Source organism: Artibeus jamaicensis, unplaced genomic scaffold, assembly GCF_021234435.1.
Source record: "Artibeus jamaicensis isolate MK-2021 breed Jamaican fruit bat unplaced genomic scaffold, CSHL_Jam_final contig_490, whole genome shotgun sequence".
NCBI classification, from domain to species: Eukaryota; Metazoa; Chordata; class Mammalia; order Chiroptera; family Phyllostomidae; genus Artibeus; species Artibeus jamaicensis.
This window is the reverse complement of record NW_026521861.1, coordinates 3,342,561-3,367,695: the sequence shown is the minus strand read 5'-3', so window position 1 is coordinate 3,367,695 and position 25,135 is coordinate 3,342,561. Positions and strand designations below refer to the sequence as shown.

Below are 25,135 nucleotides of genomic sequence, written 5' to 3'. Positions count from 1 at the left end.
AGTGGTTTGGAAAGTCAGTTTTCTACGCAAGAGAGAGAGGTGGTGGGAGAGCCCAGCTCATCTGGGCCCAGTGATGAGCTGACCCCCAATCCAGTGGATTTTCCCACCATTGTGAGCTCCCTTCCCTCCTCCCCTGCCGGGAGGAGGGTCCCAGGGGAGCCCCGGGCTTAAGGCAGTGGTGTTATGCAGAGTCTTGTAACCTCTCTGGTAAATGATGTCACAGGTTAGTTACAGAGGCCCCAATCGATGGACGACTCAGGCAGCAGATCGATCACATTTCCAAGGAGAAATTGATCCTTTGTGACCCGCGTGGGGGGCAGGTGGTTTATCAAAAGAGGTTCAGGCTTGAAGGATTTAATGCCAGCCCCTTCTCCATTCCCCATGCCCTCTCTTCCTCGGGCGGCCTGGGTTGTAACAGCAGGGTTATAAACTATTTTTCACTAAATAGATCTGGTGTATAGGAGTGAGAGGGCATGTAAAGGTGTGGACAAAAAACACAAATCTGCTCCAAGACGAATGGCCAGGGTGCGGGCACGGGGGCTTCAGTTCCCCCCTCCACCCCTCCCGCCCCTTCTCTCTCTCTCTCTCGGAAGCCACCCAGAGTTTCTGGGCCCCGCGAAATAGCCCAGGGCTGTGCGAGGCGGCCGACTGCGGTCTCGAATCCACGGGGGCTCGCTGGCCCGCCCTGGCCTGTGCGCCTGGGCTGCAGCCCCCTCCTCGTCGCCCCTCCTCCGGGCCTGGAGCCCCTCCCCGCGCGCTTCCCCTCTCTCTCCTCCCCTCCCCTCCCTTCCCCGCTTTGCCTGCCGGGCCCTGCCCCCGCCTCTTGCTCCCACAGTCTCCGCCAGCGCCGAGCCCCCCGGAGCCGAAGCACCGCGAAGGGGCGCCGCCTGCCCCTCCCCGGCGCGCTGACAGCAAGCTCCCGGGTCCCCGCCCAGTCCCCTCTCCGGAGGGACACACCCCCGCCCCTCCTCTGCTCCGCCTGTTCCCGCCGGACCCACCGGGCGGCGGAGAGAGCGGGCGGGCGAGCCAGAGAGCGGCCGCGGCGCGGGAGGGAAGGGGAGCGCGGCAGGCCCAAAGGGAGCCGCCCGGGGCGCACGGAGCCCGCGTGCCCTCTGGGACCGCCCCGGCCGGTGCGGTATCCGTAGGCGCCCGGAGCCCGGGCAGCGGCGCACCCGGCCGAAGTGGCGGGTGGCCCCGAGGACCTTGGAAGCAGGAGAAGGAGCCGGAGCCCGGACGGGATGAGAAGGTGACGCCGCCGGGGGGCGCCACTCGCTTTGTGGGGGAAGATGCTCGCCTACTGCGTGCAAGATGCCACCGTGGTGGACGTGGAGAAGAGGAGGAACCCCTCCAAGCACTACGTGAGTACTGCCCCAAACGACTCTGTAGGGGGCTTACTAGGGACCCCTGGGCCGTTCCTCGCCCCTCTCTGCTGTTAAGTCCCGAAGCTAAGTGCCCCCAGGGCAGCCCTCGTTGTGGAGTTTCTTTGCGGGGCTGTGCTTTCCAGGGAGGTTTTTTCAGTCCTTCCTCCACTCACTGCCTCCCCCAGCCCCGCGTTTTCTTTTTTGGCTTTGAAATTGGCAATTGGCTGCCCTTGTCTGTTACAGCGGTGAAGTCATCTGTCCGCCTGAGCGTTGATGGGTGGTGGGGGAGCGTTCGTCAGACCTTCGCCGGGAAGCGCTATTAGGAAAGAGCACCTTCGCGGCCCTCCCTGGGGGCTCGGGTCGCTCTCGCTCGCACAGAGGGACGCTTTCCGAGGCCGGAGCCTCGCGCTCGCCCCACGTTCGCGCTGGTCTCTGCCTCCCTAGGCCTGGGTCTGCCGGCAGAGGGAAGCCGCCGCGCCCCCCGCCCACCTCCGCCCTCCGCCCTGAGCTTTGATTTCCTTCTTACAGTCATTGTGTCTGTCGGTGTGAGGAGAATTGTGGCTTTTCCTTTTATCCCTACTCTGGACGTGACCCTTAACCGGGTTCATTTCCTCCAAAGTGATGATCCATCTCCAGACACGAGGAGGCAAATGTTTGCTGCGGTCTCCGAGGAACGGCTGCCCCTCCCCCTTTCTTCCCCAAACTTAATGAGAAATGGCTAAGGTTGATTGAGCCTAGCTCCGGAGGCTGTGTGGCTTGGCCGCCTTTCATCTCGGCCAGTCCTGTCTTCCCATCCTTCGCACCTTAGGAAGTCAACCGGGTGTCCTTGACGCCTGAGGACGCCCAGCTGAGCAGCCTGTGCTCCTGTACTTGACGCAGAAGAGGCAGGCAGCCGGGCTACCAAAGCAGAAGGACTGCATCTTATTTGCAAATTAAGCACTTAAAGGAGCTTTTAGACTGCTCAAAGCATTAATTTTAACAATTAAAACAGGCTGTTGGTTGCTGCCTAGACTGCACATTGATCTCTGAAATGCCTTTCATTTCCCTGTGGGGAGGGAACTGGGGTTTATGCTGAACTGGGGTTTATGCTAATGTCAGCCTCAGGGACTCTCTGCCTTTGTCACCAATAGCTCTGAACTTGAGGTTTGTTGCAGGAACAAATGGGGCTGGGCTCAGGGTGGAGAAGAGGTAAACTGTGGGGGCTGGTTCCTGAGTAGGCAGAGAGGTAGGTGGGTGCCCAGGGAGGACATTCTCTGACACGGTGTAGAGTTGTTCCTTTTTCTTTTTTTTAAAGATGTTATTTATTTATCTTTAGAGGGGAAGGGAAGGAGAGAGGGAGAGGGAGAGAAGTATCAATGTATGGTTGCCTCTCTTGGGTCCCCTGCTGGGAACTGGCCTGCAACCCAGGCATGTGCCCTGACTGGGAATTGAACAGTGATCCTTTGGTTCACAGGCCCATGCTCAACCCACTGAGCTACACCATCCAGAGCATCCTTTTTCATTATTAGGCTCAACAAGCAACTTCCTCTGCTTTTCAAGAAAGCTTTCTGGAGGACTTAGGTCACCAGGTGGTCATCCTGCTCCAGGGACAGAAGTCCTTTTGCATTGCACATCCCAGCACTTACTATCAGGTCACCTTCCTAACTCCCCCCACGCCCCGAAATGTTGCAGGCTAAGTTTTAGGGGTTCTCTTTTCTAGTCCCCAGTTAAGGTTGGTGCTGCTTTCAACAGATGGCACTCTCTGCCCTGAGACCCTGGCACGTTCTTGTCCAGCTCTGGGTTTTAAAGAAAACATCAAATCTTACCAGTCTGACCAGTGCGGTGCAAGATGACAGATGCAGGACGTACTGGCAGCAGGCCAGGTGTGGCACTCAAGCGACCGGGGACCCACGCAGGGAGCTGAGAAGTAGTCCAGCGCTGGGGCTTTGGGTGACTTCAGGAGGGTTACCTAACTCCCCGGGGCCCCAGTTTCCTCCTTTTTAGAGCGAGGGTAATAATAGTGCCCACTGCATAGGGTCGTTGGGGGAATGAAGTGAGGTCATCCATGTGAAGTGAGTCGCCCAGTTCCTGGCACGTAACAAGCAGTCATTAAATGGTAGCTTATTTTTGGTGAGGTTCCGACTAAGGCAGCACTTTTGAAAAGCAGCTATTAATGGTCTGGCAAAAGGGAAGAGAGATTTTGGGTTTTAAGATTGATAATAACTTGTTTTATGTGAAAAATACAAAAGAAGTCTTGTCCAGTTCCCTTGAAACGATCATTTCAGAGATGTTTCCCAGGACACCTCGGTTTCTCGCACAGAAATCGACATTATGTTGGGGCAGAGAATGATGTCACCGAATAGATGGGGTCATACAGAGCCATGAACTAACACTGTGGAAAACAGTTAAAGGAGAGAGTGTCTCATGTTGTGAAGTTGTGGGGCTGGCAGGGACCCGCAGACTCATCGGGCTCAATTGCATCATTTTGCAGATGAGGACACTGAGGGGTCACGTGTCCCAGATGGGGTCAAGTCTCAGATGGGGCCAAGTCATTTACAGCACAGCTAGTCACAGCCCCTGGGTCTGACTGGCCTTTTGCCTATCGTGTGGATTTTGTTCATTGACGTATCCTACATCTAGATGGGGTTCACCAGGAAGGCAATATCTGGTGGTAGCAAGAGGTCCCTAACACAACTGGAGGGTAAGTGCACAGTGTTTAAGGAGAAGGTGCCCAGTAATAATAAAAGTGTAGGTGGGGCCCACAGCAGCAGGAGAAGCAGGTTGGGGAGGCTGTGCCTCTGAAGCGCAGGGTTTCCTTCTTTCTCGGCTCATGCACGGTGGACACCACACTGCGGAAGGTTAAGTGTCCTGGGCAAGGACATTCTGGGTAAGGCAGTCCGGTGTGGGTAGCTGGCAGGACACCCTGTGCCCAAGTCGCATATGGTCTGGAAGCCTCTGCACTGGAGAAGCATGCTTTCTTCCCACCTCTCCTTCACTGATGGTGAATTCTGAGTTTGTGTTTTGGCAAATTGCAGAACAGAGAGGTTTTATGGGACGTGCACATTAGCCAGAGGGAGCTGATGAGAGGCCTGGGGTCCAAGCGGGGAGGGCTCTGCTGGCTCCAGAACGCTGGGAACACAACGCAGAGGTTCCCTCAGGACATCCAGCAAAGGGCGTGCCCTCCCCACGGTGAGGGGGAACTGCCTGGACACTGGGGGTCTGTGCTTTTGGTCTGTTTATGAAAGGCAGGCATGTGGCCTTCATCTTTGGGATGGCGCTGTCAGCCCCTGGCTTCCCTCCTCTCCACCAAGCCCCTGCCCAGGGAGAGGTTAGTGGAGGGTGGGCAGCCGCTGCCTCGGCCAGGCCCCCTGGCATGGAGTTGTGCTCCTTTCTCAGCTTATGTGAGCTGCCCCTGGGGAGACTCTAGGTAAACTGGCTTTGGCCCCAGACGGCATGTGTTTCAAATGACCCTGATGATGCTGAGTGCAAACAGCACATGTCTTCATTTGCAAGTTTTCCACGAGGCTGTGGGTCCAGGCCCACAGAATTCTTTGCGCACACGTGTCTGTGTAGGTGTATGTCAAGTCACGAGCTGGTGGGAAGAAGCTTGTTTATCTAAAGCAAACAAGAAATTATTTGTTTGGCTTTGGGAGGCGTTGTGCTTCCACTCTTGTTTCCTCTCCTGATTGTTTAATTCAGACAAATACCAGTCGTGAATGTTCTGATCCTCTACAGGACTCTTTAGGGAATGCAAATAATAGTCAGCGTTGGCATTTACCATCGGAGCCAAATGTTTAATGTGCCTGATTTCTTGGGATCCTACCTTTCACTGAATGTACTGTAACATGGTGTTGGTTCTTTGGTGTCTTTGTATTGATGGGTTAACTGAGTCTTGGAGAAGTTAGAGATTGCTCAGGGTTACCTAGCTGATTAAGGCAGATCTGGGTAAACTCAGTCCAGTTTACCTGCAAGGGAGGAAATGAACTTGAAATGGGGCCCTTCCTCTCAGCTGGTGGGGAGACCCGCCTCAGACCTGCAGGGCAGTGAGAGAGCAATGCAGGGTGGTGCTCGGGGACTGCTTCCCTGTGTGGGACATTCACCCCGTGCCATGGAGGGAGGTCACCGTGAGGCAGCAGGAGTGGAACAAGCCCAGGATGACACCTGTGGAAGTAATGCATTCTCCTGTGTGAGAAGATCATTACCGGTTTTTCTCAGTCCTGGGAGCTGCACGTTTAGGAGCTGGCCCCAGACCTGCTCAGTTCCTAGCCCGTCAGTTTTTCTCTGGGCTCTCAGACTGTGGATCCGGCCCCACGGGAGGAAGGACGCGCGGTGGTGGCCATGGCGTGGGAAGGGTCTTTTCAGGGCTGGTTCCCTGAGGGAATGAGTGGTGGGGGCAGACTAGGGTTTGAATCCCACCTCGGGCTCTTCTCGCTGCACAGCCTGGGGCCAGCCACACTGGGCCTCAGCTTCCTCACCTGTAGCTTCACAGAGCTCTGGGGAAACTGACCTGAGACGCTTTGGAGTAAAGCTTCCCCTTAGTCCCTGGTCCCCATCGGGAGCACTCAGCACACACTAGTTTGCATCTGGCGATCGTGATCACCAAGACGCCCGAGTGCAGTCAGGACCCCATAGGTGAAGCCGAGAGAAAAAGAAAGACTGAGGCAAAAAGAGAAGGCCCAGCTGTTCACAGTCGGATGGGAAGTTGGGCTTCATGCCCCGTGGAAAACACCCAACGTACAAGAGCAACAACATAAGCGAGGAGCAGCTGTTCCGATCTGGATGGCTTCCTGGTGAGTCGGGAAGGAGTAGGGATGAGCATGTGTGGGGGGAGAGGAGTGGAGGGGTGCTCCGGGAAAGAGCCAGGCTGAAGAGGGTCCTAGGCCCAAGGTCAGTGCCACACACAGGTTAGCCCGCTAGCCTGCTTTCTCTCTCTCTGCCATGCACACGAGAACAGCTTCTTCTCCTTCTCCAAGGAAGGAAATGATCTAGGGGTGATTCACAGGTCTGACAAGGCTCCCTACTTACGGAACAAGCAACCACATCCGTCAAGGCCGTTAGGACGGGAGCACCACTAGCCATTTTCACTGCCCTTTTTAGAGCTGAGCGAGGATTTGGGGTGGGGGGCAGATCAGGACTGGGATCACCATGTGTGGTGGCAGGCCAAGGGGAGGGCAGGGGAAGGGAAAAATAAACCTATTTGAGGTCATAGGAGACTGGTTCCAGCTCCAGAAATATAAGTGCCAGCTGCTGCATTTTCCAAGGAGATATTCCGGGCCTGGCCTGAGTTAATGGCCAGGGGAGGCGCTGAATTAGAGGAGTGTCGTTAGGACTTCTGACTTTGGGTTTGCACAGCCGCCCCCTGGAAATTGCCTTCTAATTTCCTCAGCCTGAGTCACTGGCCAGACTACATTTTGGCCAGAAAATGTCTAATAGGCAACTCTGTTCTCTTAAGCCTCTTGATTAAACAAACTAAAACAAATAATAGTATTACACATATGGTAGTTACACGTACTCCTCTGGAGTTCTGAGAATCCAGGAAAAGGATAATGGATCAGGACAGGGATCCGGGGGACAGGAAGGGCAAGGGGTGTGTGTGGGAAATGAGGTGGAGATTCTGCCTTTGGAAATAGGTTCTGAGCCAGGGCCAGAGGCTGACTCTGCCATGGCAATTGCCAAACATAATGGAAGCATCCAGTAGGGTACCTGGTGTTTCAAAAGTGGATTCCCAGAGCTGCGTGTGACTTCTCACAGCTGCTACCGGCGGTGGTCAGCCACAGGAAGGCAGGTGAATGGAGAGGTCAGGGCCTGGACAGAGGACAGGAGGCGGGGAGAGTGAGCCACCAGAAGGCCCTTCCTGTGCTCCCGAGGCACCTCCAGGAGGCAAGTTACCACCTCTGCCAAGGTGCTGAGCAGAGTCCAGGGAGGTTACCATGCACAGGGGGAGGGGAGGGCGAGAACTACATATGCTCACCTGTTACGTGCCAGGTAGAGCAGAATACACCTTTCAGAGGTGATCTTTCTGGAACTTTGTAACAACAACCACTTGAGGTAGGTAGGTGTTTTTATCTCCCCTTTACCGATGCAGAAATTGAGACCAGAGAGTTTACGTGGCCCTCATTCTGTAATTCAGTGGCAAAGCCGGGGTCCTCACTCTGGTCTGCACATCCACATCTGCGAACTTGCCTCCTTCTTCCCTGTTAGAGGCGGTCAGAGAGGGGCGGGGACATAACCGCGGCGTCCAGGCAGCGCCACCTTGGACACCAAGTGCACCTGGAAGCCTATGTCATCAAAGAGCACCTGGGCTCTGGTGCCCCAGGGCTGGAACCCTGTCTCCACCATCTGTCTACTGCCATGGACCCAGTGCAAGTTACTTATATCTCTGTGCCTCAGTTTCCTCATCTGTAAAAACAAACCCGCAAAAAATGAGGGGAAATAGGACTTCGCTCATAGGGTGTGGAGAAGATGAAATGCATTAATACATGCCGTGGATTTAGAACAGTCCCTGGCACGTATTAAGCACAACGTAGGGATTTGCCACAAGAATCACTGAGTTTAGAAGAGGGAGAGTCCCTGTGGATTGGGGCTTGAGGGGAGATTGGCTAGAGGAGGCAGGCTTCATGATGGGCCTTGAGGAGTAAGTAGGATGTGGACGACCAAGAGTAGGATTTAGAAGGGAAGGAAGAGGGAAGGGCGTGCCGAACGAGGGCAAGGCCAAGGTGCTGGAGGTAGAAGACACGGGGAAAACACGGGCGGGGCCCATGTGGGGAAGGGGGCTGGAGGGAAAGGCCAGCCAGCTTCTGAGAGCCTCAAATACAAACTGAGGGAATTCGGTTTCTTGTGTAGACACCTCTGAAACTTCCTTTTCTCCCAAGGATTGTGGGGGGAAGGGAGCCAGTTGCCACAATGGGGGGTTTCTGGTGGGTTCTAGGGCGGTTCCTGCAGCCGGGGCTGGGACGGAGTTTTTTCTAGTTCTGCGTGGTGGGGGGGACTCTAGATGGCAGGCGGGGACCCAAGTCCTCTCTGTTTATAGTTCTTACTCTGAGGGGGTCAGACTGCCTCATAAAAGTTGATTGCACCCTGAGGTCTTGCAGAGGGAGGGGGGAGGCGGAGGAGGGGAGCAGCAAGGGCCTCAGCAGCGGAGGGAGGGCCCTGGCTGGCCGGCGAAGCAGCAGAGCACTTTTGCATCCGCATTCCCAGACACTGCAGCTTCTGCAGCACCTCAAGGGCAAGAACAAGGAAACCCCAATCCTTGTAGGGTCTGGGGGCTGATACTGAGCAGCTTCCTGAGGGCTCAGGATGTCTTTGAAGGATGTTACCTGAAACAGTCTTGCTAATGTTGCCTTCTTCCATTCTCTCTGAACTTGCTTTACTTTTAAATACAGTGCTTCAACTACCTGTTCATGGATTTAACCCCCACCACGCTCCCAGATATTCTCGTAAGCCTGATTCTTTTAGGGAATACCTAATGATAAAAATCACAGCTAACCTTTCCAAATGTTTTCTCCGTGTACAAGTTTTATGGAAATGCCCGAAACTGCCCCCAAATGTGTGTGTTTACTGTCTGCATCCACATGGTACAGGCCAGGACACGGAGGCCCACACAGCTGAAATGAATCGCCGATCACCGCACAGCCCATAAGCTGCATGCAGAGAGGGGCCTGCCTTGTCCGCTCGGAGACCTCACAGCCCTTAATCACATGACACACCTGGGGAGACTGGACCCCCAAGGAAATTCCACCTGAGACCTGGCAGATGGAAAGCTTCTGCATGTTGCCTTCCCCAACTACATATCCATTTGCCATCTAGAAAATGGACTGATTGCTTCCTTTCTGGCCTGCCTTGCACCTTGCAGAGGGGAGAGTGGGTGTGAAGGAAGCTTTGGGAAGTGCTGAGCCCAGAGAAAATAGCTGTGTGAAGGGTTCCTAGGTCCCCCAATCTGGTTTCTTAATTGTTTGGAGAAGGGGATGCTTTACAAAAGGGGGCTGTTCCAGATCCACTGCCCCTGCCCTGAAGCCCCTGCCCTGAAGCCCCTGCCCTGAAGCCCCTGCCCTGAAGCTGGCAGCCAGGGCTGGCTCAGGATCACTACACACCCTCAGTGAAGGTGGCTTCTAGAAAGCCCCCCCATGAACTGCACTTTGCTTCTTCCCAAATCTGTCATTTTTGGGAATGGGAAGAGACTGCTATTTCCAGTCCCTTCTCTCTCTGCTGTTACCTGAGGGGAGGAAGTGACATCCAGGCGGCTGAGTTAGCAAAGGGGAAACAGCTGTGCTTTCTGCCCCTCCTCTCGGTGGCTTTCTGTCATTTCCCTTTGGCTGGTGAGGAAGCCACCCTCCCCAAGCCTGGGTGGAGGTGCAGGGTGGGCTGGGCAGAACCCCTTCCTCTCTATGTGTCAATGCAACATAAATTATGCAGTGGGATGTGTGGAGCCCTCCACCCTGTCCCTGGGGTCCCTGGATCGTGAACTTCAGAAGTGGCCCAAACTGATCACTCATCAGATCTGACTGCAACTCCAAGGAGGAAGAGGTGGGGTGCTACCCAACACTGGTAGTGTTCTAGGTGTACCAGGTGGGGTCAGGGATTGTGTGGGTGTGGGGCCTTCTCTATTTCCACCCATCCCAGTGTGGCCGCTGGTAGAGAGCACTTGCTCTTTTCCTTTTTTCCAGGAATGTTCTCACGCAGGTAATAAAGGAGACTTTGATCTGTCTTACATGAGCACCATCATCATAGCCACCACATACTGAATTTCTATTTTGTGCCAGGAGAGGCAGGCCTCTTACTTACAATCTCTGCTCTGAACACAGCCCTGAAGGCATGCATTTTTAACCCCATTTCACTCATGGAGATCGAGGTTCAGAAAGTGCAGAGTGCATTGTTAGTCAAGTACAAAGTCAAGGGTGTCTGGCCCCGTGCCCCCCACCCATGCCTGTTCCACACAGTCTCTGTGCCTTCTTCACTTGGTCCCTCTCCGGGTCTGCTCTGGGGGAGCGGGGGCTTCTGCCTGCCCCCTCCTGCGGAATAATGTTCTTTGTTGAGAAAGCCTGCCTCGCTGCTTTGGTCCACCTAAGGGTTCTGAGCGTGAAGGGATTGTCCCAGCCGTTTGAAGTGGCTGCTTTGTAAATTCTTTCATGGTAGGCCCCATCCCGACCCAGCTCTATTCCGTTTCCTGATGGCCCAGACCCAAAGGGCTATTTTAAGGGACTTGACTGTGTGGGAGAATTTCTTTGCAACAACAGAGAGGGAGGCCTGGCTGGCCTGGCACGGTGCTGGCAGCGGGGCTCCGAGAGAGAGAAACTCTTTCCTGAATTCTGCCCCCCTGGCCTGGAGTGGGTTCACTGAGCTCTCAACACCGAGCCTGGCCCCCGGAAGGGACACCCTCACTTGTCAGTGAGGGCGGAGGTGCCGGAGGTGGCGGCCCCGGGTTTCCTGGAGCTCTAAGCCCCAGTGGACTGCCAAACGGCTCCTTCTCTCACAGAGTTAAGGTCTGCAGTAGAACAACGCCTGAACCGCGGTTCCAAGCCGGGATTAATTATTTACTTTACTCATCACTCATGGGCAGCTGGAGAAAGGCAGCCTCATTCTCCCCATATTCGCAGGATGTGGCAGCCCCCTGGGCAGGGGGGAGTCAGATCATGTGAGAGTGCAGCCCGTGGAGGTGCAGGTGCTGGGTTAGGGCGTCTTGTGCACGGTCTCCTCTAAGCTCCACGGCAACCCCGCCATTGTCTCTTTTTCGCAGGCCAGGAAACTGAGGCTCGGGGTGGTGCAGCATCTTGCTCTCTGTCACGTGGCAATACATGGTGAGAAGCCAGGGTCTGAACCCACATCTCCGCAGAGCAAAGCCCGTGATGGTTCCACTGTGCTCCCTGGAGAGCTGATGGATTGCTGCCCCGCCCGCCGCCACGTGCCGGGGTTGGGCGTTCTCCTTCTTCCCTGCCTCCAGCTGGAAGCGTCCACACAAGCCAGACTAGCTGCACCTCATCTACCCTCTCTTCTGGCCACCATGCTTGGGTCTGTGTGGCCGTATGTCTCCCTCTGCCGAGGGCACCCATGGGAGCCTGGGCCCCGGTTTGTGGCTCTTCTACAATGTGCAACACGGAGAACACAGCAAACGCAGAAGGAGTGTTTGCAGCGGGCCTTCCTTGGAGAGATGGTTTTATCCCCAAGAGATTCCCGAGAGGCTGGGAGTGCATCCTATGGGTTTCTAGATAAACCTTGAAGAGTCTGGATTAAATCCCCACTCCTCTGCCTACCCCGACCGGAATTCCCTCCAAGCCCCTCCATTAGCCTGTGATGTGCTTAGAGCTGGTGGTGGTGATAAGATAACAAACCTCTCTTACCAGAAGGGGCCCCTGGCAAGGTCTGGCCTCTATTTTGGAATTTAAATTTTGTTTCCCCTTGAACTCTTGTCCAGAGCCCCTTTTGAAGGCCTGGCCCTTCAGAAACTTCAGCTGCTGGGGACTCTGCATCTTGTCCCTGAGGCTAGTAGCTACTAGCACAGCATTTGTTTGGGAAGAGGCATGGTGGGGAGTTTAATTAAGGGGCATTTTCAGCCTGTTGCTTGCTCAGGTTGAACTAGGCTCTGGCATCTTGACTGAGTCCCAGAGGGGGGCTCAGGCCAAAAGTTGGAAGTTGAGGGCAGGAGTGGGAGGGTGGGGTGCCAGTGGCCTCTGGTAAGTGGACTGTGGCTCTGAAGCCTCTTACTGACTTGTTTCACTTGGTCAAACTTTACCTTCATGGGCCTCACTTTTCTAATCTGTAAAGTGGGAATAATTACCATACTGCCTAGCCCGTATAATTGTTACTCTGTCGTAGAGTGTTCAATAAATGACAGCATCATTGTTACCATCATTGGCATGGCCATCCTTCATGGTTTTGCTCCCAGCTCCTGGAAGCTTCCGGGTTTATCATCTTACAATATTTCCTGTTGTATGTTTAGTATTTTTACCTCCCATGGTAACACTTATCAAGAGAGGCATTGGATTGGTCAGCAAGCCTGTGTTTAGAGTGCCTGGTTGATGGAAGAGCCTCTTGAGGGATGGACCTGGGTCTGATACTCATTCATTCATTCATTCATTCGATCATTCATTCAGTCAGTCAATCAGTCAACATCTGAATGCTTACTATGTGCCAAGCACTGGGAACACAGCAGGACAGATAAAAACCTCTGCCTTTGTGGAGCTGATATTCTGTAGGGGCAGGGAAACAGCAGACAAAGGAAATGGGTAGCATGTGCACAGTGTGTCGGACAGGGCGGGTGTCGGACGGGGTGGGTGCCGTGCAGAAAACGAAGCAGGGTGAGAGGGGCAGGGCGTGATGGGAGTGGCGGGAGCTGCTGTGCCCTTTTCTAGGCTGTGGCCCGGGAGAGCCCCCTGTACAGTGACTTTGGAGGGAGATCCCGGGAGTGAGGCACGTGGACATTGGGAGCAAATGTGATTGCGGGAGAGGAACAGCAAGTGCTAAGGCCCTGAGGTAGGGCTATGCCTGGCCTTTCAGGGAGAAGCAAGGAGGCTGATCTGGCTGAGTGGAGTGAGCAGCGGGAGAGCCGTGGGCCTTAGGGTCAGAATGGGAAAGCAGTCAAGTTGGGCGTTGAATCTCTCCCAGGACTGAGAAGGTGCTAGGCTCAGCCGCCAGGCCTCCTCCTGCCTTGCTGAAGGTGGAGTCTGCCCAAAGCATTGCTGGTTATTCTGGGAACTCTGCTGGGGGTTAATCCTGACTCCCTAAGGTGCTCTCTGGGGAAGGGCAGCCTCTGTCAGCAGCGTCGTGGATAGGAAACTCCAGGACCCAAACACAGGACACGTATTGGGGAACGTCACTGAGTGAACATTGTTAGTTCTGTACCTGCCGTGTGCGAGGAGCCATGCTGAAAGCAGCCCCTCCAGCACAGGCAGCACCCACCACATCTTTCCATCCTGAACGCCCCTCCCCCATGTGGGCAGAAGGGCTGGATCGCCTCGGCCCTTGACCTGTGAAACATATCCATGGATGAGGGCTTTATTCTATTAAAAGCCCTTCCTCCCATCCCACTCTTCTTGTTGTTTAAAAGGACCAAGCTCAGCTTTCGACTTACAGTTGTGGAAAACTGGCTTTTTGAAATTTAAAATATATACATATTCCTGTGGATAGAGTATTGTAAATGGTGTTTAGACTCTCAGGCCAATCCACCAAAACCTTTTTCACCCACTAAGCAGATGGAATCATAGCACCGAGGACTAGCTGTCTCTAGTTCCCTGTATGATGCGCCGGCCCGGGAAACTAAACTCTGTAATATCCAGGAGAACTGTCTTCTGGTGTTCACAGTTGAGAAGGAGCCTTCCAGGCTAAATGATGGTAATAATATAACAGCAGCATTAATTATGTGCCAGCCACTCTTCTAAGCACCTTATGCATTTAATCCTTAACATAACCTAATGAGGAAAGCAGTGTTGTGTGGTCTTGACCAGGGAGACAACAGAGTCACAGAGAAGTAAATTTATCAGAAGTTGTAAGCCAGGGGGAGGGGGTCAGAGCTAGGCAGTGGGTCTCCAGAGTCCTTCCGGAAGCTTCCTGCTTCCCGGCCTTCCAGGGAATCCTGCTGGCCAGCCTCGCCACAGCCCAGGCTGTCTGAACACCTTATGTGCGGGGATCCTGGCCATGAGGTGTCCACCACCAGTGTGGAGGTAACAAATGTCAGAGTCCGGGAACCAGAGCCCGGGTGGCAGACAGGAGCAGCCCTCCTTTGTTTCCGAGGCAGGAAAAGCCATTTGCTCCTGGAACCTGACACCGCAGGGGGTGGGTTTGCTGTGTTGGTTGTCTTCCTAGGCCATTCACAAGTCCAGCACACGGGGCTGGGGAGGGGGGCGGGTGGGAAACTGTTTGTTGGTAGAGGCGGATTAGTGTGTCTGGCAAGATGTTTCTGACACCTAGACGCTTCAGCTCTCAGCAAAGCCCAGCAGGTGCCTGGGGCTGCTGCTTTAGCTGGGAGGGGACCCTCCCCACCCTGCCTCATTCAGTTTGTTGTTGGAATGAGGTGGGTCCTAACCAGTCCTCCCCCTCTTCCTGCACCCCAAAATAACACAGCAGCTGTGGGTTACACAGTCCCTGTCTGCTGCCAGTCTGTCAACAGCCCTCGGCACTTGCCTGGTCCTGCCCCATTGGGGTTTAATGGCATGGGGTATTGGGTCCTTCAGCTTTGCCCTGTGGCGCCTGCCTTGCCGGCCAGCTGGCATGCCCGCTTCCAGGCAGCGCTGGCTGGTTGACCACCCATTGGCCCTGTCTCCTCCTGCTCTGCGGGTCCTTGTGGTAGTCACAAACTCAGGCTCCAAAGTTCGACATCCTGGCTCCGCCACTAAGCTGGTGACCTGGGGAGCCTCAGTTTCCTTCTGGGTGAAATTAGATAACGGTATCTGTACCACATGGGTCATGAGGTTGAAGACCAGAGCCATCGTGGAGCTGGAGTGGAGCCATTGAATCCCAGCTTTGCCGCTCAGGAGCTTCGGGACCTTGGGGCAGGTGCTGAAGCTTTTCATACCTCGGTTTTCTCATCTCTACAGTGTGGGTAAGAAGAGCATATCCCAGGCTGGCAGTGAGGCATGAGTGGGTTATCCAGTAAAGCCAGGCAGAGCGAGAGCTCAGTGAATGGACTAGCATGTGCCCCCCTGGCAGATAAGGCAGAACATCCCCAAAGGATCATTCTCAGGTGCATTAGCTGAGAGATGACAGGATTACTCTTCCCCTAACCTGACTTCGGGGTCTGTGTGGCTGAGCTAATTTGCTTGGCTTTGTTTCTAGCCTGTGATCAGAACCTCCTCTTAAGGGGCTGGGTGGTGGTAGAATTGGTTATAAAGCAGGATGGAGGCACAAAAAAGGAGAGCTGGATTTCTGTTCCCCTTGGCTCAGGTTCCGCTGATGTAACCAGTGGAAAGAAAACTGTGTCTGCCTGTGGCCAGCCAGGACAGCCTTCAGCTGGTGGGCAGACCCCCCTGGGGGTCAACCAGTTACCTCTGCTGATGCGTGAGCCCCAGGGTGTTCTTCATATGACCTCCACGACCTCCCCTCGGGCCAGCTCACCTTGGCTTCTCCCTGGCTCCATACTCTGCGGAACTCTGCTTTCTTTGACTTTTTTTTGCGTTTACGCTCCCTTTTGGAAAGATTGTCCTGGGAACCCCCATTAGTGCATCCAGACTGAAAAGTCATCATTCTAAAAAAAAAAAAAGCACTAGACCCTAATTGTGCTGGGCCACAGTGCCAGGTGCCACTGTTGGTGTCCCCCTCCTGCCCCCAGTAAGGGGACCCTCACTCAGGAGAGAGCATATGCCCTGTGTCCCCAGGAGCCTGACCCTTTAAGAGAGGTGTCTGGGCCTGCCGTTCCCTCACCTCCTTGCTGCCTCTGTCAATCCTTGCCCAAGGAAGGAGGCCAGTGCGGTTCTATCCCCGACTTTCGGGGATGTGGCCTTCCAAAGGTGAAGACAGTGGAGCCTGCACTTTCCAGGGGGACGTAGCACCAAGCACGGCTTCGAGCAGGGGCTCTGGAACCAGATTGCCTACATGCAAATTTCGGCTCTACTGTTTGTTTCTGTGTGACTTTGGGCAAATCACTTAATCTCACTTCTGTAAAATGGTGATGATAACAGCACCTTCCTGGTCCGGTTTCTGGGAAGATTACATGAGATAATGAGGCTAAAAACACTTACAATAATGCCTGTGGCAGAGCTGGTGCCACCAAGTGTCACTGTTGTTGCCAGAGCCAGCACAGCAGGTGGAGTCAGCGGGGCCTTTGGGGCCTGAGGGATGTGTATTTAGGATCGAGAGGCCCTCTCACCGCTGGCTGCTGGTGACAGCGGCGTCTTGCCTGGCGCTTGTGCACATTCTAGAGGAAAGCAGTGTAAAGGTTCCGGCACGACGACCCCGCCATTTCCTGGTGGAATAAGCCTCTCAGCCCCCCCTGCCCATGACTCCCATGTAGGGTCCTGTGAGAACTCAACACCACGTAAAGCGTCCAGCAGCCACTGTCCTTCGTACTGGCCATTTAAGTGGCTGCGAGGCTTGGCAAGGGGACCAGGAGGACGGTCGGTGGGCCCCAGCCTGATGTCTCTGGCTGGGAGCCTGGAATGACACCCTTTTGCATTACACTCTCTTCTGGCCCCTGCCGAGTGGCCTCTGGGTGTGTGTGGCGGCAGGACGGCCCTTCCAGCGGGGGACGCGCCTTCGGTTGGTATGGGCACAGGCGTTATCTCTGCCTCTGAGCGACTCTCGGGAAGCGATGGGAGTCTCCTGCCTGTTTCACAAATGCGGCAAGGCCTGGAGAAACACTGGGCTTCTGAGTGTGGAGGACACTGCCGATGCCCTGCCGCGTGTCCCCGGGACTCACCTGAGTTAACCTGTCGCAGTTCCGCTGACACGAGTCCCCACCTCCCAGGCCCGCCCCTCCTCACTGCTCTCCCCTCCCCATCCCGCTGTGACAGGGCTCTCCTCCAGCCCTGTGGCGGCGTGGAAGTTTGTTCTGCCCCAGCAGGTGTACCCGATGAAGGAGCAGGGGAGGTGAGTTGTCCTTCCAGGGAGTGGCCTTCCAAAAGTGGGGGTGGGGCTTGTGTCCTGACACCTGCTCTCTAGATTCTGAGGCAAGTTCCAGCCAGAACCTCAGAGGAAAAGAGCCCCAGATGTCCACAGAGGTAACCTGTTCATAAACACATGCTTTACCAGCTTACACCCTTTTCTGGTCTGACTTTCTGTACTTCCTCACTTGGACTGCCTGGAATCAGCTCCCCAATAAACAGCCTGCACCCAAAGTCTGGTCTGATGGTCTGCTTTGGGACGAACCTGAGCCATGATAGTGAACTTCTGCCAGCACGTGGTGGAGCAACTGAAAACCTCTGTCTGTGGCTCAGGTCCCCAGGCCATGACGTCTTTCTGGAGGTTTCTGGGGCGCCTGTTATAGAGAAGTGAGAAAAGAGCCTTGTTTGGTGCAGGTTGGGTTGTTTTAGGTGAGAAGAGGCCAATTTGCGGAGCGAATCAAAATGGACAGGACTGAAGGATAGCTGATCAATACAAGAGCTTCTAGGGGCTCATCAGAGAAGGAGCGAGTCAATGTAAACAGGACCAAGAGAAGCTGGGCCTTGGCAACGTGGGACTCTGACCTGATGTAGACTTGCCCCAGGAAGGAAATAAACAGGGGACTTACAAACAGGAGTTGAGAATCGTTAGCCTTCACGAGTCAGGCTTGGGGGGAGCCGAGTAAACATCCGAGGAAAGGAGGCTGGGGGAGGCTGGCGTCTGCGCCCAGGACACTGTTGTTTGTCATAGAATTTCTGTCTGTATCTGCTAGCTGTATCTGCCACAGTCAGGCTAGTTGGCAGGAAGTTGGGCATTGTTACCCCTAAAGGTTCTTGTGACGTTGTTTGAAACTGTGGAGAGAGTGGTGTCCTTACAGATGGCGAGAACGTCTTTAAGGAAATAAAGGGAGAAAAGGAGGTGTGTGTGTGTGTGTGTGTGTGTGTGCGTGTGTGATTGGAGGTGGCCATGCTTGGGTGGTGTGTTTGGGTCTGGGGGGGTCTGAGGGGGGGTGTGCGTGAGTGTGGAGTGCATGGGTCGCTGGGGATGTGCTGTGTACGTGTGTGTTGGCAGGTGTTTGGGTGTGGTGTCTGTGAATGTGTGTTTAGAGGGTGTGTTTACTCCGTGTGTGTTTGGGTGTGGTATGTTGTGTGTGTGGGTGGTCTGTTGGGAGAAGTGAGTGTGTGTGTGTGTCAGGTGCTGTCAGGTCATTGTCGCTCTGACATATTCCTGGGGCCATAGTTTATCCTTTAGATGTCCTTATAGTAGGCTTGAGGGTCCAAGAATACTTAGATTTTAGTGTAGGTGGTCTCACAGATCCCCACCATAACTATTTAAAAACTTTCCTCCAGGGCCTCCTCTGTGCCCGACCTCATTTCACTCGCACATCAGATTGTGTGTCTCCCATTTTATAGGTAAGGAAACTGGGAATCAGAAAGGTCAGGTCACTCAGTCGCTCACGGTGACCCAGTGAGTAAGCCGCACAAGCGGGATTCGACCAGCCTTCTAACTCCGCCTCTCCTGCTTCCCCGACCCACAGGTGGCGAGCTGGTAGGTGGGGTCGTCCGTGGCTCTGCGCCTGCAGAAAGGGCACTTGCTCTGAAAATTCCTACTAGCTTCGGCGGAGGCCAGGTAGCAAGTGCGGGAGCAGGAAGGCTGCGAGGCTGGGCTGCGTGAAGCAGGCTGGTGTAGGCAGGTCCAGAGGACCTGCCTCCAGGGAAAAGCTGTGACCCAGAGCGGGGTGAAGATGGAAGAGGACCTGCAAGAAAGCAAGGGAAGAATTGAGGAGGGGCCCGGAGGGAGCTGGGGATGTCCTTGAGTTCTGGGCCTCGAGGAGAGGCGACTATAAACGTTTCCCTTGGGGAAGGAACCTAACGCCTAACTTTTATCTCCCGAGAGCACACGTCAGTCTCCCTTCTGTTCTGCCGAGGAAAGGTCACCTGTCCAGGTGTGTGGGGATGGGGCAATGCTGATCTGTCAGTGTTAGCTGTTAAGTGGTTTAATCTTTAATAGAAAGATGAGCAGAGGAACGGGCCTTTCCAGTCGGGATTCCTGGAAAGAACAGAGAGAGCGAGGACATTTCCTCAGTGAGTTCTCGGTTGACAAAGGCAGTGGGGCCATGGCTTGCCTGGCTGCTCCTGCCCATGGGAGCCCACATCAGTGGGGAAGTCCCACTGAAGCTGCAGCCCCAGATGGGCCCTGCATGGGGCATTTGGGATTTACCCATGGGGCTCAGGTAACCATTGGCTCCCAGAGTTGCTGGGAGAGGGCCCCCTGGTACCCAGGCCAGCTCAGTGAATCCAGCTCCTCCGAAGCAGGCAGTTCTGACAGTTCCTGCCAGTGCCCCCAGTGCCTTAAAGGGTGACCTTGCCCTTCCATGTGCACCTAGCATCAGCCAAGGTGAACCCTGGGAAGTAGGAAGACTCACACAAGTGAGCCTGAGCAGCAGGAATTTTCAAAACTGTCCTCTGATAGGTTCCCAGCCTTAATAATGTTAATATTAGGTGTTAATTCTTACGGATTTGTTTGGCTCTCTGCTGATGTGGATTAGGATGTGATGTGGTACAGTAGTTACAGGCCTGTTGGACTCCACCACAGCCGTGTGACATTGGACAAATTATCTAATCTTCCGGAGCCTCAGTTTCCTTGCCTGTAAAATGGGGATAATAGAAGGAGCACAAACTCCTAGAGTTGGTGGCTGTCGTAGAAGCAGTATTAATGGATTTTTCTCCCCTGCCCTACCGCCCTGGAGCTAGCTGAGGCTGGTGTTACTGAACTTCTCTGAAGTTTATTCCCATCTCTTCCTCCAGCCTGGTCAGTGTGGGGGAAGGGTGGAAACCACGCAAAGCCTTTACAGATTGGTCCTCCAGGGACTCCCCTTCCGGGAGGGGATGGGGAGAGAAGCAAAAAAGCATCTTTATTTGTTTTTTAATGTTGACTAATTCTGAGGCCCTCTTACTAGTTTCTGGTGACAGTCGCTGGGTTTCTGGTCAGTCTGTCTTCCCTCGAGACACAGGGTCATGAGACTTCTCTCTTAGGGATAGTTCATGAGGAAGTTGCCAAGTGCTTTGGAGTTCTCTGTGTGTGGAGTCAGACTGCATTTATTTTCTTCTCTTGCTAGAGCTGGCCCAGTGCAAAACTGGTGAATCTGTTAGGAGGCGTTCAGCTGCAAGTAACAAAATCCCACCCACACCTGTCTTAACCCATATGGAGATTTATCATCACGCCTTCAAGGCAGTTCAGAAGTACAGAGTAAGGAATTCTAATCTTAAAAAACTATCCTATGAACATTTACACTGTTTCCAACTTTATTCTTTTTTTTTTGCCATTGTACACAGTGTTGCCCTAAACATCCATATATATCTTTGGGAAGTTGGGCTATAATTTTTGTAGGACAAATTGTTGAATTAACATTGATGGGTAAATAGCCCACATAGGAGTGGAGCTTATCTGTTCAATGCCCTGGCGGAGAGCACTGTGTGTATTCAACAGGGGTGTGCTTGTTCCCTTGGTGTGCTGCTGTTTTCAGCTGGGAAGTCGTTTTCCTCCCTGTTCACTCCTTTAGCCCCCACTCTAGCTCAGCCCTGCCGTCTGGAGTGCCCTCAGGGGTCTCCGCCCTTGTGGTCCGTGGGCCTGGCGGACCCACCCCAGAGTACTGCTTTAGTGGGGTCGCTTTCTTGCTCAATGGCTCCCTGTTGCTTGGCAGATTAAATTAGCCTCTGCTAGGAACGTAGGGCTTGAGCAGGGCTTGAGCAGGGCGGGAGGACTGGGCGAGGGAACAGCAGCAAGACTCTCCTTGCCCTTGTAAGAACTACAGTCAGAGAGAGACCCTCCCCCCTCCTTCCCCATGAGCTAGCTAAGTAGCATGAAGTGACAGCTCTGTGGAGATAGGACAGCAGGTGGCATGGAAGCTTCTGGAAGGGAGTTAAGTATTCACTTTAATGAGGGGGGTTGAAGTGTCCTCGTTCCCCGAGGACCTGGCGTGTGTGCACATGAGCCCGTGTGCATGCATACCCACACCCGTGAGCATGCGCATATCTGCTTTAATGGGCCACTGACTACGGACCCAGCACTGCTGGGTGCTTTTTCTCCTCCCATCAATTCTCACAACCACGTGAGGTAGGTATTCACTCATCCTCATCTTACCAAAGAGGGAAGAGACTTAACTTAGCCAGGGTAGCAGAGCCCGTGCTTGGTGGGCTGGGAGTCAGAGCCAGGCATCCTGGCCTCCTGAAGTGTGTGCCCTTGATCCTCAGGTGACTGAAGGAGGAAAGAAGGAAAGGTAGACTGTCCCTGGGGAGGCAGGGACAGAGCAGACAGATGATGGGGAGCAGTGAGGGGCCCAGGCGTGGCAACTTGGGGCACTAGGTGAGACTGGGGTTATGGGGCTGGAATGTCGAGCTCGAGAGTTCAGACGTCTCTGCAAGCGCACGGAGCCTCTGGAGGTGTTGCTTGACAGGACCCAGTGTGTGTTTAAGGATGAAACCCCACACGGGGTGTGAAGGATTGATGGAACTCAGGAGACCGGAGGAACCCGGGACACCAGTCGGGAGGTGATGGCGGCGTGGTGCAGTCTCATCTGATGTGTGTGGGTCGGGTTCTCAGGTCAGCCAGGAGGGTCACTGTTACCTTTAAGAATCTCTCAAATGGCCCACCCAGTTCAGTGTCAGGGGTACTTCGTATTTGACTCTGCAGCGAGAGAACTGCTGAACTTGGTTAAAAGGTAAACAAAAGGCAAGTCCGTAGCCTGCACCCAACCAGTCTACCTGTCACCTGATGGGGAAGGGGGGGGCCTCAGGGTTGCAGCCTGCCTGCTGGCTGACTCCATTCCGCTTTAGGATGGAGCCTCTATAACCTGCAGGGATGGACCCAGAGAGTGAAGTTAGCAACAGAAGGATGTGACTCCAGGCAGCTGCAAGTGGAAGTTGGGCTTCGTGGCCTTTCTCCGTTCTGGTTCTCCCCACTCCTCACCATTTGCCTCACCTCCTTGGTTCACCTGTTCCCACTCCCTGAATGAAGGTGCTTCCCCAGTCCTCCTGCTTCCATTTTCTCCTCTGTTCTCTTTTGCTCTGGACGCTCTTTTCTGTTTAACCTTTGGTCTCTGGGCAGGTCTCTGTCCCCAGCGGGACCTTCTCCTGTCCCCGGCCAGTCAGTACCTTCTCACCAAGGACAGACCCTCCCTCCCCACCCACCTCACCTTACTCCCTGACTGCCTGGTCTTTATGTTAATGGCACTGCCAACTTCCTAGTGTCCAGAGTCCAGATCTGTGTATGGCTTTTGACTTCTCCTTCCCCAATATTCATTTGGATTCTGTGTCCTATTGACAAGTGGTTCACCCACTCCACACCTAGAGGCAGATTCAGTGTTCACTGAGGCTGACACGGGCAGGACCCAAAGTTCATGTCATTTTCAAAGCTTCCAAGGAGCTTCTGATGCGGAGCCAAGTGCTGGAAGTATGGCCCAGGTCTCATAGATTCATTAGCTTTTCATTTCCATTTTGTACCCCTCTGTTCATGACCCTGGCTCTAGGTCCCATGGCAGCCAAGATGGGGTTCTGCAGGTCACTGCGGCCAGCCTAGACCAGGGCGGTCACCTTGTGGTCACCCAGCATCTCTCTCTGCACCTTCGCTCAGCCATTGTCGTTGCCTGGAATGTGCTGCCTACCACCGAAATCCCTTACAGCTTGTCTCAGCTGTGTCTCCTAAAGGGCCTTCCAGGTTTATCTCAGGCATTCGGGCTTTCTCTATTTTCGTCTTATAATACTTTTTTGTGCATGGATGCCTTTCCTCTGCAAGATTAATTGAACAAGTGTATATGGGGCACTGTCCCGGATGCATAGGGTGAGGAGAAGACATGCAGGGTCCTCTTCCTGAGCTGCAGGCTACGTACTAGATGCTAATTGAGCCCCAGCCTTGCTAGGACAGGACTCTGGTGCACCGAGTGTAACTCTGTTACCATTTGCTGCTCCCGCCCGGTAGTATGGCCTTTTCTTCTCAGAAGAGTAGGTAGCATGTTGGTTTTTCTGACCTCAGGTGCAGCAAGTTGAGTTAATCATATTTTTTTTCAATTCGTTGCCCATTGTCATCATTGCAAAGCGCTCCTCCCGCCTTATTTTTATTTCCCCTTCATTCCTATTCCTCACTTCTATCCTTTTTCCCCTTTTGCATCCACTCTGTTTAATATAAACATCCATATCCTTCGAAAATAATGCTCTGCTGTTGGTGTGTGCAGTTTATATCTAATCTGCATTCGTATTGTGCTGTAGCTTTTATTTGGTAATTTCCCTTTTTACTCCATGATTTGTTTTTAAAATGTGTTGACACTATCGTGTGCATCTGTGGCTGCTGACTGCTGCAGAGAGTTCCATAGTGGCATTCAGCTCCGGTGACTTACTCACCCCCCTCTCAGTGACGCTAAGGTTGCCCCCAGAGCTCTCTACCGCGAACACTGCCGCAGCCAACGTCCTGTAGACTGCACTCTGGGCGGACTGCAGCGATCTCTCCATTGCGTACACCCTGGAGGGGGAGCGTAGGGCCCAGGGCACGTACTGGGCCCCGTTGATGCTGCCATGTTGCTGCTCAGAATGGCTGCACAGCTTATACAGCGACCAGCAATGAACTAGGGTCCCCTCTCCCGACACCCTCACCAACACTTGGGACCCTGCAGAAGAGTGGGTCATTTTCCTCTCTCCCTTCCAGAGACGACCTGCCAGGCCGTTGGCACTTCTTCCCAAGGACCAATCCAACTGAGGTTGGATGACATAGTGAATTTTAATGTCTTCATATCATTCCTTCCTGGCCTGTCTCCCTCGCTTGTAATGAAAGTTCTTTTCATAATTCCCTACCCAGTTCTTACTAATGGGACCAGAAACCTAAAACCTCCCTCCATTATCTTAAGAACTCACCCAGCCTTTCAAAACTAAACCTCCTTTGTTTTTCAACTTAATCTGAAATAAGCCCTTCTTATCTCGTCGTTTTCCCCCTTTGCTCAGCGCCTTGAAGCCTCACTGGTCATTCTTGCATATTGTGGCAGGAGTGGCCCCTGAGAGGCCTTGCTTCCCCTGCGCCAGCCCAGGGTGGGGGGAGGGCTGCAGACCCTCCCCGGATGTTACCCCCGTTCCAGAAGCCAGGTTTGGGATTCAGCTCTGTTGAAGTTGCGGTCTGCAGCCAAGTGGAAATAAGTAGGGCTTACTTGCTGGGGGGATAATTATAGGAAAAGAATCCTACCTAATACTATCCAGCTTTTGGCCTGAACCGTGCATAATTCATAATGATAACTGTCCTGTGACAGTTGCTAGAGTGGGCTACTATTGAATCCTATACCTCTTCTGGTTCCAGAAAGCCCCGCATGTGGCTTTAGGTCCTATGCTAGGTACCTGGTAGGTGTTTGCCTGATTTCTTCAACTGCACTGTGAGCAGCCCTTCCCCCTCCCCCACCTTGCTCCACAGAGCTTTACACTTAGCAGGTGCTCAGTAAATACTTGTTGGGTGGTTGCCGCAGGATTACATGTTAATTCATCACCTTCAAAGACCAGATCCAGACCTATTAAAAAAAACAAAAACAAACAGTCCTTCCTTTAAAAAGTGACATTACCTTCTTACCCTCACAAATGTTCATTTTAGTCTCATTTATAGCTTTTTGGGGTGGGAGGGGTCTTGGGGGAGTGACTGTGAGCCTCTTTAACTTAAAAGAGGTGTAATAAACTATACCGTCTAGAGAAGGCTGGGTGCCTGCATGTGCCCCAGCCCGGGTTGGGAGCACAGCATTCTAGATGGTTCCTTTGCTCACCCCACCCCCGCCTGCAGAGCTCGCGGCCCACAGCGGTGTGTGGTATCCTACAGATCGCCATTAAATAAACAGTCCCTGGCAAACACAGCATTGAAAGAGTGCCGTCTATGTATTGTATCAGGAAAGCTAAATATTAGGGGAAAGGCCACATATTTCCACAGCGTTAAGAAAATAAAAGCCCGGCCTCCTGAAACTCGCCACTCAGTGGGCAAAAGGTATGGTGGAGACTTCAAAAGGAGGAAGAACTAACAAGGCCGCGTGGGCTGTGAACAGGTGACTGCTCTGTTGAAAAGAGAAAGTGTGCGTGTGTGTTTATTCCATATGTGGCCGCAGAAGTCTGGACAGCGCCTTTCACCTGGGAAATAAATTAATGCACCGATGTATGCGTCGTGGCTGGCCAGCAATGGCCCAACTGTGACTCGGGCTGGGGGTGAGGTTAGGAGGAGGGGGAGGAAGTGCAGAACTGAGACACTCTTTGTTCTTA

General features: G+C 53.7%; 1 protein-coding gene across 3 annotated transcripts in view; it reads left to right on the top strand.

Annotated features, from left to right (window-relative positions):
- Positions 1 to 911: 911 nt before the first annotated feature.
- Positions 912 to 25,135, top strand: part of SH3PXD2A (SH3 and PX domains 2A) — a 222,019-nt gene continuing 197,795 nt past the window's right edge. Inside the window, exon 1 of one of the 3 annotated variants that reach the window (XM_053668389.1) lies at positions 912 to 1,358. In XM_053668389.1, the coding sequence (XP_053524364.1) occupies positions 1,287 to 1,358 (72 nt within the window). In that variant the 5' untranslated portion in view covers positions 912 to 1,286. The remainder of the gene's footprint in view (positions 1,359 to 25,135) is intronic. The other 2 variants (XM_053668390.1, XM_037159354.2) reach the window with 2 other exon arrangements.